The sequence below is a fragment of the Argiope bruennichi genome, chromosome 3 (genome assembly GCF_947563725.1).
Source record: "Argiope bruennichi chromosome 3, qqArgBrue1.1, whole genome shotgun sequence".
Classification (NCBI taxonomy): domain Eukaryota; kingdom Metazoa; phylum Arthropoda; class Arachnida; order Araneae; family Araneidae; genus Argiope; species Argiope bruennichi.
Window position 1 is genome coordinate 95582336 of NC_079153.1, and position 14127 is coordinate 95596462.

Here is a 14127-nt window from a genome sequence, read left to right on the forward strand (position 1 = left end):
TTTTTTGTTATCTGTAGTATTTATCTTGTATACATGTTTATATATATATATAAATAGGTTGTTTTATATATATTGTATGTTTTATATATATATTGTATAAACAATATTTTTTTCAGAGTACCAAATTAAGTTGAAATTTTGATATTTAAATCAATTGCCAAATCATCAGAATTGGTAATGCTAATTACTATTAATAGGTATTTACAATATATATATATGTATATATTTCATTATATGTGGAAATACTTCAGTTAACTTCCAAAATTATTTTAAGAACCGAACAATTTTATTACTATTCTTGTATGTATATCAGGTTGCAAAATTCATTTACTCTGTATATTTCCCATTTAAAATCATTTACAATTTTATGAACTTTTCTGATGTCCACCCTTTTATGCGTTTGTTTGTGCAAAATTCACAGTAATATTTATTTGAAAGTCTCCCACTCAGTATTTTTATACTTTATTTTGTATGGTTTATGATAGCTATTGAAATAATTTTCTTTGTATTAATTTGTATCATTTTTAAAAACAAATCTTTGCTTTGAATCTTGTGAGATTATAATTTTTGTGTGCATTTTTACATTACATCTTCATTTTATAAATATTTTACAATAATGAATAACTTGAAAATTTTGCTTCCTTAATTTTTTTTATTTTAATTTTATTGTAGCATAAATTTCAAATTCAGTTTGATTTTCTAATAAATTAAAATTGGATGATCGAAAATAAAATTAAATGAAATAAAAACTATGAAATTATCCTAGATATTAATTATCAATATATTCATTAATTTGAAAATATTTTGTGTTGAGAATGTTTTTAAAAGTATTTATATCATTAATTTCATTATTTTTTTGATGTACTGATTTGATCTTTTGTTTTTAAAGGTTGGTAGCATCAAGAGATTAGTTCCACGATTGAAATCCATCAGTTTCAAAATGAGATTCCAGGAACTTGTTCAAGATATTAAACCTGTAAGTTTACTTAAAATAATAATTTTTATTATTTGTTTTTCTATAGCAATCGCTCTATATCAGTTTTCCATATCTATTTAATTATTTTCTATTAACTTTTAAGTAATTTTGACTTTTGAAAAGAAATATAAATTTATTGATATCCTTATTTTTTTGAATTTAGGATATTGTGGCTGCTACTGCTGCTTGTGAGGAAGTCAAGACTAGTAAAAAATTCTGTTTAATTTTGCAAATCATTTTACTAATTGGAAATTATATGAATGCAGGCTCCAGAAATGAGCAAGCTGTTGGGTTTGAGATCAATCTGTTGACAAAAGTATGTTTTAGTTTTTCTTTAAATCACTTATTTACTTCTAACGTGAATTCATTTATACAGTTACTTAATAGATATCCTTATACTTCTTTTATTTACATGGTGACTATTAATTATGTTGAGCTATTGAATAATGTTAATTTATGAATATAAAAAAAGAAAATCATATGCATATATCAACATTGTAAATGTTTGAAATAAAAGTTTACCATAAAATATTTATTTAGAATCAGTTGACATCGTTACGATTGACTTCTTTCATTGTCTAATTACAGTGCAAATAAATCAGGTAATCTGTCACATTAGCATAACATGGTGATTTTAAAAGAATCTAAATTTCTGGGATGTTTAATTTTAACTTCTAGAATCCCTCGGATATAATGGTTTAAGGAATTAGATCTGAAAAAGATGATCAATATTCTTGCTTAAATAAATTTATCTAAAGTCAAGGTTTTTTTATTTTTGTTAAATGCACTAATAAATGAATAATTATTGTTTTCTGTTTTTAATATTCAACATCAATTGTTACTTCCTTATCAATGCATTTTTGAAGTAAATTTCCAATGTTTTGAATCTACAGTTTAAATTCTTCTGAAGTATTTTAGATATTTTTCGTGCATATCCTTGAAGCTTGTTGAATATATGACATCATTTTTAGTATTATAACATTGTTTGATGCATATCCTTGAAGCTTGTTGGATATATGACATCATTTTTAGTATCATAACATTGTTTAATGCAAAGTAGTTACTTACCAGAAAATATTCTTCTGCCTTGTCTTTTGTTGTCATGGTGGTTCAATATCTTATATTTTTGTAAATTTGTTATTATTTAATTTTTTTATTTTTTAACTTTTCTTTTTTTAATAAGGACAAAAAAAAAAAAAAAAAACCATCAAGCTCTTTATATAAAACTTGCTTAGTTCTATGATAGTTTAGCTTCTGTAGTTATTTTATTTGTAAAGTATTCTAGATTTTACTTCATAAGTTCTTTTGATGTGGGTTTTAATTTAAACTAAGCATATTTGACCAGGGCATATTTGACCTATGTGTATTTTTAAAGCTACTAATAATCGCAGCTTAAATTAATTATACTTTTATAGATCAGGTCAATTATACTTATGTAGATCAAGATTAGTTCTGTAATTAAGATATTTTAATTGCTTAAATACCTTAGAGACATAGCATAAAACCTCAGAGCTTTTAAACAGTATATATTTGGCTTTCATTTTTAAAATAATTCTAATTATTTACTTTGTATATAAAAAAAACATTTATTCTAATAGAAGGAGAACTTATTTTATCAATTAAAATTTAGTTCTTATTTTGTAGAGTAATTCAGTGTGTAGTAGCTATTCTCTAATATAACCCCATGCTGTATGAGAAACATTTCATCCGTATCTGTCTTCACATTGAATAATTTTTTTTCCATAGCTTAATTCTACAAAAGCTATTGACCATAAAACAACTCTTCTCCATTATCTGGCTGAAGTCATTGAAAAGAAATATCCAGATGCATTGAATTTTGCTGAGGAGTTGATGCATGTTGATAGAGCTGCAAGAGGTAAATAAAATATGTAGGGTTTTGTAATTAATAAGATTTAGTGCTACATGATAGATAATTTTTTGTGCTATGCTGTTGTTTTTTAATCTCTCCTCTATCTATCTAGTATGGAAAAAAAAAAAGTTGATTTTTGTGTGTGTATCTTCTAAAAGTATTTGTTTTATTTTTAAAAAAGGAGATTATATGCTTAGTATAAAGCATGTATAATTTCTGCCTCTCTTTTACTTTTTTCTAATGAATTCCTAACTTTCATTTTTCTTCTTTCAAATATCATTAATATAAAGTGAAGTAAAATAATGCCATTTTTCTAAATTTTTGGTTTAACTAAGTTCTATTTCGCTCATAATGGCATTTGTATGCAACATAAAAATTAAACACATATATTTTTATAGACTTTATTGAATAAATCCTTGTGATATTTGTATTAATAAATTCAATTTTTATTCTCAAATTTACATTTTTATGATCACATGCGGTAATGCTGAGTTTTGTTCACTGCTGCAAGAAATGATTTAGTGTGTTATAAGCCAATTGTTATTAAGCATTGAAGTGGGGGAAAATATATTTGTGGTGCATTTCGTATGAAATAACACAAATGACACATATACAAAAATCAATATCGAGTATTGTCAGAATTCATTTTACAAAGATTATTTTGAATTTTAACCTATAAATATATTGAAGGAGAATTAAAAAGTTTCCATTTTTTCATTATTAAATTGAAAGGAAACAATATGACAATGATGTTTCCCACCCACCCTAAGTCAAGGTTTATAGGCACTTTAAGGATTTCATTGTATGATGTTTCCCACCAACTCTAAGACAGGTAATTGTCCTGTATTTATGACTGAGATGTGTTTGGGTATAATGTAATATATGTATACATAATACATTTGGCATATTAATAAATGTGTAGATATTAGTAAATAATTCTTTTACCTATTAGAAAATATCCTTTATAGCTATTTTCTAAAGAAAAGGATTAAACAAAGTATTTTAATAATAAAAATTGTCATGGGTAGAAATAATTTAACAAAAGTTATTGGTATTTTCATTGGAAAGCTGACTTTCACCATTCCATTAACCTCACAGTATTGAAATAATACTATTATAACACATATACTCTCCAGTGTACATCTTTTCTTGATCTGCAACTTTTCTAGTATTATGTATTATCTAGTATTATGTGGTAAATTAGATATTAAATTGCTATAAAATAAACATCTAATTTTTATATGTTGGTGTATTTTTATTAAGAATAACATTTGTTTGTATATTTTCAGTTTCACCTGAGCAGATACAGAAAAATTTGGGTCAAATGAAAAAGTCAGTGAAGCAATTAGAAACGGATTTGAAAAACTTCCGTCCCCACAATGATGAAGATAGGTTTGCTGATGTGATGTCGGTATCCTTTAATCATTATTAAATTATATTAGGTTAGGAATTACTACCCTTTTGTTAAAATAATTTCTCAAAATATAATTTTAATAATTTCTTGGAAAGAATCGAATAATGTTCATTTAAATATTACTTATTATTAATTATTAATATTTTATTTAAATATTATTTTTATTAAGCATGTTAAAACAATGTTTTCTTTCACTGAATTTTCTTGAATTAAAATTTGTTTATAATATTTTAATACTAGTTATTATTATTATTAATGTTTACAGATGTTTTTAAATAGAAAACTAACTATTCTATTTTTGTAAAATGTAAGCATTTTTATCCTTTGTATAAACTGGCTGAAACTAAGAAATTTAAAAGTTGCAATTTAAGATGGTTAATTTTTTTTTTTAAGAAATAGTTTGATATCTTGACAAAAAATGTATTTTAAAATTTATCAAATTGTATTTTATATACAATTTTGTATATATGTATATAATATATAATGATATTGAAACCTAATCTAAATCTAAGTCTAGATTAGGTTATTAGACCTATTATAGTTTAGCTGTTCTGAGTTACTGTTTATTGTGGACATTCTCCATTGCTTCTTTTTTCACGTATTATTCTATCATTAGTTTTTTGTATTGTATATTGTAGTATTTAACAAACATATTTTCAAATGTTCTCTTAAGCCATTTCTAAAATATTTGAGTTTTAAAGAAATTCAACTTTTACATTATATTTTACCAAAATAAAACTTTAAAAACAATGCTAATAGCATTGACATTCTTATTCGATGCATTTAGAGGTGCATTACCATTATTCCCTTAACTTTTTCTCAGAGTTTCCTAACGGAAGCATCTGCACAATATGAAATTTTAGAAAATATGTGTAAACAGATGGAAAAATTATATGAAGATTTGTCTGTTTACTTTGCTTTTGATCCTAAGAAATATGCATCGGATGAATTTTTTACAGATATCAAAACTTTCAAAGATATGTTTCAAGTAAGTTATTTTTTCCCTCCCTTCCCTTTCATGGAGTTTTCTTAGTTTGATAATATATATTCTCGATAACCCTTTCTTATGATATTGATGGATATTTATATTTACATTGAATTCTAGTTCTATTTTTGTTAAGATTTGTTTAGATCAGTTACTAGGTGCAGGTAATATCATTATCATTTCTTAAAGAGGGTATTGCATTTTTCAAATCTATATAAGCAGGTAATATCAGTAATTGCTTTTCTGTATATTTTTGTGGATAGTGCATATTCACATTCGGGTGTGGAAAGTGGTCACAAGTCATTCTTGTAACCTATATCTTGAAATTTAAATTTTCAAAATTATTCTGTGACTATAATCTAAAAATAGGTCTGATAAATAACATGGCGAAAGAAAGACAAATTGAGATTAATATTTTGGATTCTGCCTGTCTTAAGTTATATATTAATCACATGATGTTATTTTCTCTGTGTATTTATATTTTATTGAGATGAAACTCCTGAAAATAAAATCGTTGCTTAGTATTATATTTGTGCCTTTGTTGTCTATAGTAAAATATGGAATGATAAATTTTTATAAGACTTCAGTTATATGCCAAAAAAAATGATACACAATTACCATGATCATGTGATAAATACTTCAAAATTAAAAACAGGCATATTAAAAATCCAGTTCTATTAAAAGTCAATTATATATGTTATGTACGTATTATCCACTGTCATGGGTTAAACTCTACACCCTGATATAGGAATATGTGGAATGAGGTTTTTATTATTTGAATATAATTCAGTATTCATATTAATTCAAATTCATATAATTCAGTATTTGTTGTTAACTAATTGTATAGTTTTAGGACAAAATGCTGGTCTTAATGGATCAAGTCAAAAAGTAAAAGTATTTTTTATAGTATTTTTACTTTTGTCATCTATATCACTGTTCTTTTATAAATATTTGTGCTTAAATAATGATTTGCTTATTAAATAAATTTTGCTTTTGAAATGTCAAGTGATTAATTTATTAATCATTGACAAATAAAATTAGTTTTATCACATTTCTAGAAGTTGTCAAATTAATTTGATTTAAAATTATTGCCAACCTACTATAAACAGGAGAATGCTATTTATAAAATTTTAACTGCTCATTTTAATTAAATAACTCTTTAAGGATCCAGATTTGTACATTCTATCAACATGGTGGGGAAAAACTGTTTTCAATATTTATCTTCTTTATAGTAATAATTCTTTATTGATATTATTTTACAACTAGTTACTTTTCCTGTTTTATTGCAACTAGATTTGTAATTTTACTTTTCATATTTCTTGGTAAAGGTGAAATTTGTAAATGATTTCACACAGTTTCTCAGAAGTTTTGAAACTTTGTATACTTATGTACTTTTGTTTACAGCCCATTATTTAAATATTTTAAATTATGATTTTTAGTTTATTAATTATTAATACTTTATTAATTCATTATCTAGTAGTGAATTTGAATTAAAAATTGAATGCAAAAAGATTAAAGTATGGGAACTATTAAGATAAAGAATTCTACATGATTTTACATTAATATGTGCTTTTAATAATGTTTTTGTTACACTAGGAGGCATATAAAGATAATGTTCATGCAAGAGAATTAGAAGAAAAAATGAGAAGAGCTAAAGATGCTAAAGAGAAAGCAGAGAAGGAAAAACAAGAAAGGCTTGCCAAAAAGAAACAACTGATTGATATCAGTTCAGGTAAATCCAATTTTCTTTTATTTGAATTTATTTTGACCTTCCAAGCAATTAGTTACTTTTATAAAACAATTACTTTAAATAAATAGATAATAAATAATAATTAACATTTAATTAATAATCTGAAATTTCTATTAATCCTAAAAGTATTTTTTTGTACTTAAAGGGGGGAAAAAATTTGGAGAAAAACTGTTCTGAAATCCAGCAATATTTTGATAATTAAATTTATTATTGAACTGTAATTTGTTATGAGGATTAATGTTATTTTTTATATATATATTTGATATTTATTTTTAGGTGAAGATCAAGAAGGTGTAATGGATAGTTTACTAGAAGCATTGAAAACTGGGTCTGCTTTTTCACACAAACCTCGACGGAAAGCACCTGCCAGAGGTGCAGCTGGTGAGTTTATTTAAACAAATTTGATTATTTTTTACTAAATGTAAATATAATTAACCATTGAAGAAATTTTTTTTTTCATTTGCTATTTTTATCTTATTTTTCTCCTTAAATATATATTTTATTAATAGCAGCAATCCATTATTGATAAGCTACTGAAACATTTTACTACGGATAGTTTTTTTCATTTGAATTTCTCTCTTTTCCATATTTTGTATTTAGTTATTATCAGCAATTATTGTTTATGTTTGTATAGAGAAGGCATTATTAGATATCATCTGAATGTCATTTTAAGAGCAAATAATTTAATACAGTGAAATCTCTGTTAAAATTCACCTTTGTAGATAGATATATTTTTCAAGTTAACTCTGTTTAAGCATTTATATCACATTTATTTTATTTGAAAAAGTTTTTACCCCTGAAATTGAAACTTCTGAGTAATTTCGTAATTACTCAGAAATTACTCTTAATTCTATGGAGTAATTAATGCATCCTGCCTGTCACTTCCTCACTTTTTGTGAATTGCAATGAATGTGCTAGAAATAATTAAATTTAAATTTACATAATCCTTGGATTTGATGCTAAGCAATAATTTTAATGCTGTTTGGCTATTTAGATGAGTTCCTTTCATCTTTTTTTTTTTTTCCCCTTTGCATATTTATCAATATAAAATTTAAAATGTGCTAAAAGACATTAAGAAAATAATTAATTTATGTACATAATTATATTATTCAAAGCATTTTTTTTTGTGATGCATTTCATTTCATTTGCCAAATTAATGAATATATTTTTGCGTTTAGTTTTAGTTTTATTTTAATGATTTGACTTTTGTCACAGCAGATTGAATGACAATGATCAAAATATCATGAGAAGTCTGATAGTTCATTGTAAAATACTTGTTATTTTTTTAAATTTGTGAAATGTTGATAATGGAACAATAATAATTAAATTAATAATACTCTATGCTTATATATCAAATTTTTTTTTTTTAAAAAAAAAAAGCAAAATTGTAAAACAAATAGCATAAAATAAAACATTTGATCAAGGATATTTTTATCTTATGGTTTTTGTTTCTGTGTTTTTAAATGTGTTAATATATTTGAAATAGAAAAATCATACTTTTAACTGTTCCTTAAAATACATTATAATATCATTTAATTTAATTTCTGGAACTTGTGGATAAGTAGTTCTGAGATATAAAAATAGAATTCAGATTCTTTATTAAAAAAAGGTGTTAAAATTATAACACATATTTATGATTTTTAATTATAATTTTTGAATATTAAACATATACAAATATATTAACCATAAACTTTGTACTTTGTTACTGTATGAAATTTTTTAACATTTTGTTCCTACTAGTTATCTTTTTAGAACAAGAAATATAATCAGCACCTGTACTAGAATTCTCATGGCACAGTAGATGTAAGGCAGGTTTTTACATTATATGCCTGCAATATCCATTGCATGCTTTAATGTTTTCGAATGTACTGCATTATTTTTGCATGCTTAGATTTATAATTAATTTATTACTATGAATGGTATTATATTTAGATTCAAATGCAGTAGGAGATCAATCAGTATACTAAATTCATTCCAAAAATGATATTCATGACTCAAAATATTGATTGTGTCCATTCTTATCATAGATTTAATGTAATTTACTTAATTTTTTCTGTGCAAATGAAATTAATGTTTAATTTTTATTTTTATGTTAAAATAATAATTAAAAACTCTTGTTTAGTTTGCATATGAATCACATGCTTTGCCAATTTACCCTTTTTAGGCTCCATAATATTCTTAGATTTTAATAAAGCTCTAGCAAAAATTCAAAGAAATAAACATATAATATAAATATTAAATTCATAATAGTATGCATTTAATTGTCAGAATTCTATTTCTAGAAAATTACTGATAATGGCTACTACCTTTGATTTAATTTTGATTTTCAATCTCATCTGTGTTTCTCGTGATTTTCTTTCTGTTCAATGGTTTGTCGACTTTTGAACAAAGAAGCTTTTTTGCAAATGCACATGTCTAAATTCTTTTTAATTTGAACTATTAATAAACCTATTATCGAAGGTAGCTAACTCAGAAGTTATTATATCTTTAATCTGAATTAAAGTTTTTTTTTTTTTTTGTGTGTGTGTGTATGTGTGTGTATGCATTTGAAGAAGAAAAGCTTCTGCAACAGGATTGAGAAGCGACTTTGCTTTGCATTATTACTGTTCGAAACGTTTTCCATGATATATGAATTCATGTTCCATAATCGGTTTATGAATTAAATAGTTTTTGAATTTGGTAAATTGAGGATTACTCTACCAGGATAAGGGTTTAGACTCTGTTAATGTGATTGTGACTTAAAAGGAAAAAGGGGGGGGGGGATCCATTGATTATAAGATTTTTTATCATAAAAAAATTGTAGGACAAATTATTTTAAATTAAATATTTTATTCAACGGCAGCCTTTAGAATAAATTCAAAATTTTATTATTAATTTATTAAGCAGTCCTTTTTTTTTTTTTAAAGAATGCATTGAAATTATTTTTTTTTAATTCTTTGCAGTTTATTATGTCATTTTTATTACTGATTACATAATGAATTGTGACGACTCATAAAATGGACTCTTGTTTATTTTCCTTTCTTTCTTTCCTTTTTTTTATACATCATTCGGAAAATTATCTTATAAAAACTCTAATTATGTGTTTTAAAAATAATTATTCTCCCTTTGCAATATTTTATTTGAATCTTGATATTCTTTTTTTTTTTTAATTCAATCCTTTCTCTTTTTCTTTTTACCTGCCTTTCTAAAGGATCCATTTATGAAATTTACAGAGTATGGGTATATTTTTTTTCTCATAAGCATGGTTATGTAAATCTCTTACTTTCATAAATTAAATATCTTTCTTTTTTTTTGTTGTGTTGTAGATTTTTTATTGTTCAATGTATAATATATTTTTATTGAATTAAAATTTATTTAATTTTTTAAGATATTCTACTTAGAAGCAAGTAGTAATTCTTTTTCATGTTAGTCAATTTAAAAATCAACCAAATCATTGTAGTTTTACTATTGGTTTACGAAAGTTTAGAGTGCTTAAAACTGTGTGCAACTGAATATATATATTTTTTATACATCATTAAAAAAATGTATTATTTTGTAATTTAGAAACTGACTAAAGAATTAATCATGTTTTTGGCATGTGTTCTTACATCAAGTAACTCTTGCATGTCAAGTAACTCTTTTAGTGCATGCACAAAGTATAATTTTTTTGATGTTGTTTTTATGTAAAGGAAATTTTATACTGCTGTGAATGCTCTAGATTGTATAAAAAAATTGTTTAAAATTTTCACTTCTTTGTTTTATTTATGAGTTTTGTTTTCAAATAGATAAAATGAAAATGCTAAAATTGATAATTTATTAAATCATGTAAATTGTATAATAATATGCAATAATCGTGACAAATTTTCTTAATATATATATATATATATATATATATATATATATATTATATGTTTAATAAGCAATAATTTTTTTGATAATTATACTGTTTCCTCAATATTTTAGAGAGAAGGGCCCAGCTGAATCGAAGCCGGTCAAGAAGCAATATATATTCCCACAGTCGAGAAAATGTTAATAATTTTGATTCTCGAAATGGTGAAATTGTCCGGTGAGAGCTGAGAACTCTCTAGGTATTACTGTTAATAGTGTGGAAATTGGATATTTCAATTTTACCTTCATGAAGGCACATATGAAATCAATCTATGTAAATAAATAAGATGTACAGAAAGGATTTTATATGTATGTCTGTAGATTTTTTGCGTTCTTTGTCAATCAATTGACTTTTGTTGCTAAAAGATTATTACTTTGTTTAATATTTTGCTTTCTTCTAAAGAATATCTATAAATATAATGCCAAATGAATCTGAAGATTCTCTTTTAGTACTCTTCTTTTGTAAACTGGTATTTTTCCATCAATTTTATCTGGCAAGTACAAAACAAGAACACTGACTTGTGCAGTTTTTAAAAAAATGTAGAATGTGTAAATTAAGAACAGCCTGGAATTTCCAAAGTATTTGAATTCACTAAACAAAAAAATTTGCCAAACGGTTTTTTTAGATGTATCTCTTGTAAACTAACTGAAATTTTATTGTCTAGTTATTTAGTGGTTTTATAAATTAATTTAATTCTGTAACTCATACTTAAGTTATAAATATTCATTGTGAATAAGTTAAGTTTTTGTTTAATATAAATGCATATTAAACAGACAAATGAAACAACAATAAAAAAAGTTGTTTGTAATTGTAATAAAAAAGTTTGCAAATTTTGATATAAAATTATTTCTTTTAAATTTAAACTTTTTATCATTTAACAAATTGTAATAAATATGAAAATGTAACGAACATTTATAGGATTTTAAATTCCCTATAATGGCTGTATTGAATATCCTTTATGCTTTATAAGTAATTGTGGTTGAATGTTGGGTATTTTTACACATTCCATGCTTGCCTCACAGATATTTTAGTAATGCACAAGTCATTATATTCTGTTACTTTATAAATGTTTCTAATATGTTGCCTTTCTCGCATTTGTTTCTCAAACTATGATGCATTCTTCTTAAACGGAGCTGTGATATGACATTTTGCACAAACAAAAGGTGCAGAGAGCAGATTTTTCAGAATTTCCTCTATTTTTTTAAGCACAATATCTTTGTATAAATGCATAGCTTATATTTTATATTTTTAAAATACTCTGTTTTGCACTAAAACTTGTGTGAAACTTGAAATACTTCAATGCTTTTGCTTGATTGCAGTGATAAATGCCTTATGAATTCTAAAAACAGTTGCTAATACTCAACATATGCAAAAGCAATATTTTTTTTTGGGGGGGGGTATCTATATTCTTTTGCACAATCAACCAATATTTTTATACTGTTATTATTTTTCATAAATTGATTATAACATTTAGATTTCTATATTTTTTAAATTTAATTTTGTTGTTTGTCTGCTTAAATTTTTGTAGCAATTTTTGCTTGAAACTAAATATTTGAAGCTTTTCAGTTTTGTTTGTACAATGTTAAATATGAATCCTGTCTTCTATTTTTAATTTAACAAAATCTATTCATCTGTAATTTTTATCATCATATTGATTGAGGTTTCTTAAAATATTTATTCTTACTTATCCTTCGATTTAAAAAACAGAAAGTGTTGCTAGTTGTTCTCAGATTTTAAATTGTTTGGTTTTGTCTGAATAAAATTATTTTATTTGCAAGTCTTAAGTGTGCCAAGTCTTAAGTATTCTTATTTCTTAACTTATGATTTTTGTATTGAATTAAATTATCGTTCACTCTTTTAATTTAGACTGAAATGACATGAAAAAAGTTTGAATATTTTACTTTGCTAGTTAATGTTTTATTGGACGTTGTTTTATTAAAAAATGTTATTGACTTGTTAAGTTGTGTGGTTTTTGAATTTTAGTTGTATTTCTTTCTGTCTTTTTTTTTAAAGATATTAATCACAAATTATATTTTTGTTTGTAGTTTATAGTTTTTTCTGCAGTATTCTAAACAATTAATAACTGCCAAAAAGTAACCATTTGATGGATAAAAATTATTTTGTTTCAATTTCCTGCACCTTATACACAATTGTATTGATATAAACAAAATCATTGTTTGAACATCTTCTGTAACTTTAATAAACCTATAAATATTTTAATGAGCTGGAATAAATAAGATGCATTTAAGTTGTTTAATTTTGTTTTAAATTTTCTTTTTTGCCTATAATGTAATAATTCAAAGAAAAATATGAATTGGATTGTATGCTACAATAGAATTTGAGTAATTTTTTTTGCAATAATTTGTCAGGAAAATGAACAATTTTAAATTTAAAAATTTCTTTTATAAAAAAAAATCACTTTTCCTGTGCTTTTTGTTTAATTAAGTGAATAAAATATTCTGCTGAAACAAAAGAAGTTTTAAATTTGTTTGTACTCACAAGACTTACAAAATATAACAAGCAAAAAAAAAAAAAAAAAAAAAAAATTTAATTTATTAGATTTTTTTTTAAAGTGAGTTTACATGTTAACAAAATAAAATGGAAATAACCAAATAATATGGAAATAAAAATATAATTAAAATTAATTTAAACTTATTTATTTATTTATTATTATTATTTTTTGGAAATTGGCTTTTATTATTTATTTTATTATTTTCTAAAACATTGTGTTTTTTCGGGTGGGTCGTGGTGAATTGTATCTTGTATTTGGTTAATTCATGCAAAATTATTAATTGAATCATTTGTCATCATTGAAGTGAACTCATTAGATATACAAATGAACTGAAATAACATTCAATCGTAATAAATTTTTTATTCTGTCAATAATAGCATACTGTAAAAAAAAAAAAAAAATAAATAAATAAATAAATATTATTCATTAGTTTAATTTTTGATTTGAAACAATGCTATATATATATATATATATTACATACATTTTTTTCTTCAACAAAAAGACTGCAATACCAAGATAGAACTAATTCTCTAAACATTTTGAATTAATTAATTTTATTATTTTATACTGTGAATTAATTGTGGTCCTATTAAATGAGCAGGTAATGAAACTTGATTACCTGCTAATATTAATTTGATATTTTTTTTAAAAATTATGTATTCATTTCTTGTATATAAGTACTTGATTGAACTGCATCTAATTACATCATATACATTTTATTTTGAATATATTGTCCCAAAAGTATTTTTAAA

At 23.8% G+C, this 14127-nt stretch overlaps 1 protein-coding gene across 3 annotated transcripts in view; it reads left to right on the forward strand.

Moving 5' to 3' along the window:
- LOC129963489 (protein diaphanous-like) overlaps nucleotides 1–13280 on the forward strand; it is a 38310-nt gene extending 25030 nt beyond the window's left edge. Inside the window, exons 19-27 of one of the 3 annotated variants that reach the window (XM_056077900.1) lie at nucleotides 890–976; nucleotides 1140–1292; nucleotides 2723–2852; nucleotides 4136–4257; nucleotides 5084–5248; nucleotides 6842–6977; nucleotides 7272–7376; nucleotides 8736–8798; nucleotides 10938–13280. In XM_056077900.1, the coding sequence (XP_055933875.1) occupies nucleotides 890–976; nucleotides 1140–1292; nucleotides 2723–2852; nucleotides 4136–4257; nucleotides 5084–5248; nucleotides 6842–6977; nucleotides 7272–7376; nucleotides 8736–8761 (924 nt within the window). In that variant the 3' untranslated portion in view covers nucleotides 8762–8798; nucleotides 10938–13280. The remainder of the gene's footprint in view (nucleotides 1–889; nucleotides 977–1139; nucleotides 1293–2722; nucleotides 2853–4135; nucleotides 4258–5083; nucleotides 5249–6841; nucleotides 6978–7271; nucleotides 7377–8735; nucleotides 8799–10937) is intronic. The other 2 variants (XM_056077899.1, XM_056077898.1) reach the window with 2 other exon arrangements.
- The last annotated feature ends 847 nt before the right edge of the window (nucleotides 13281–14127 follow it).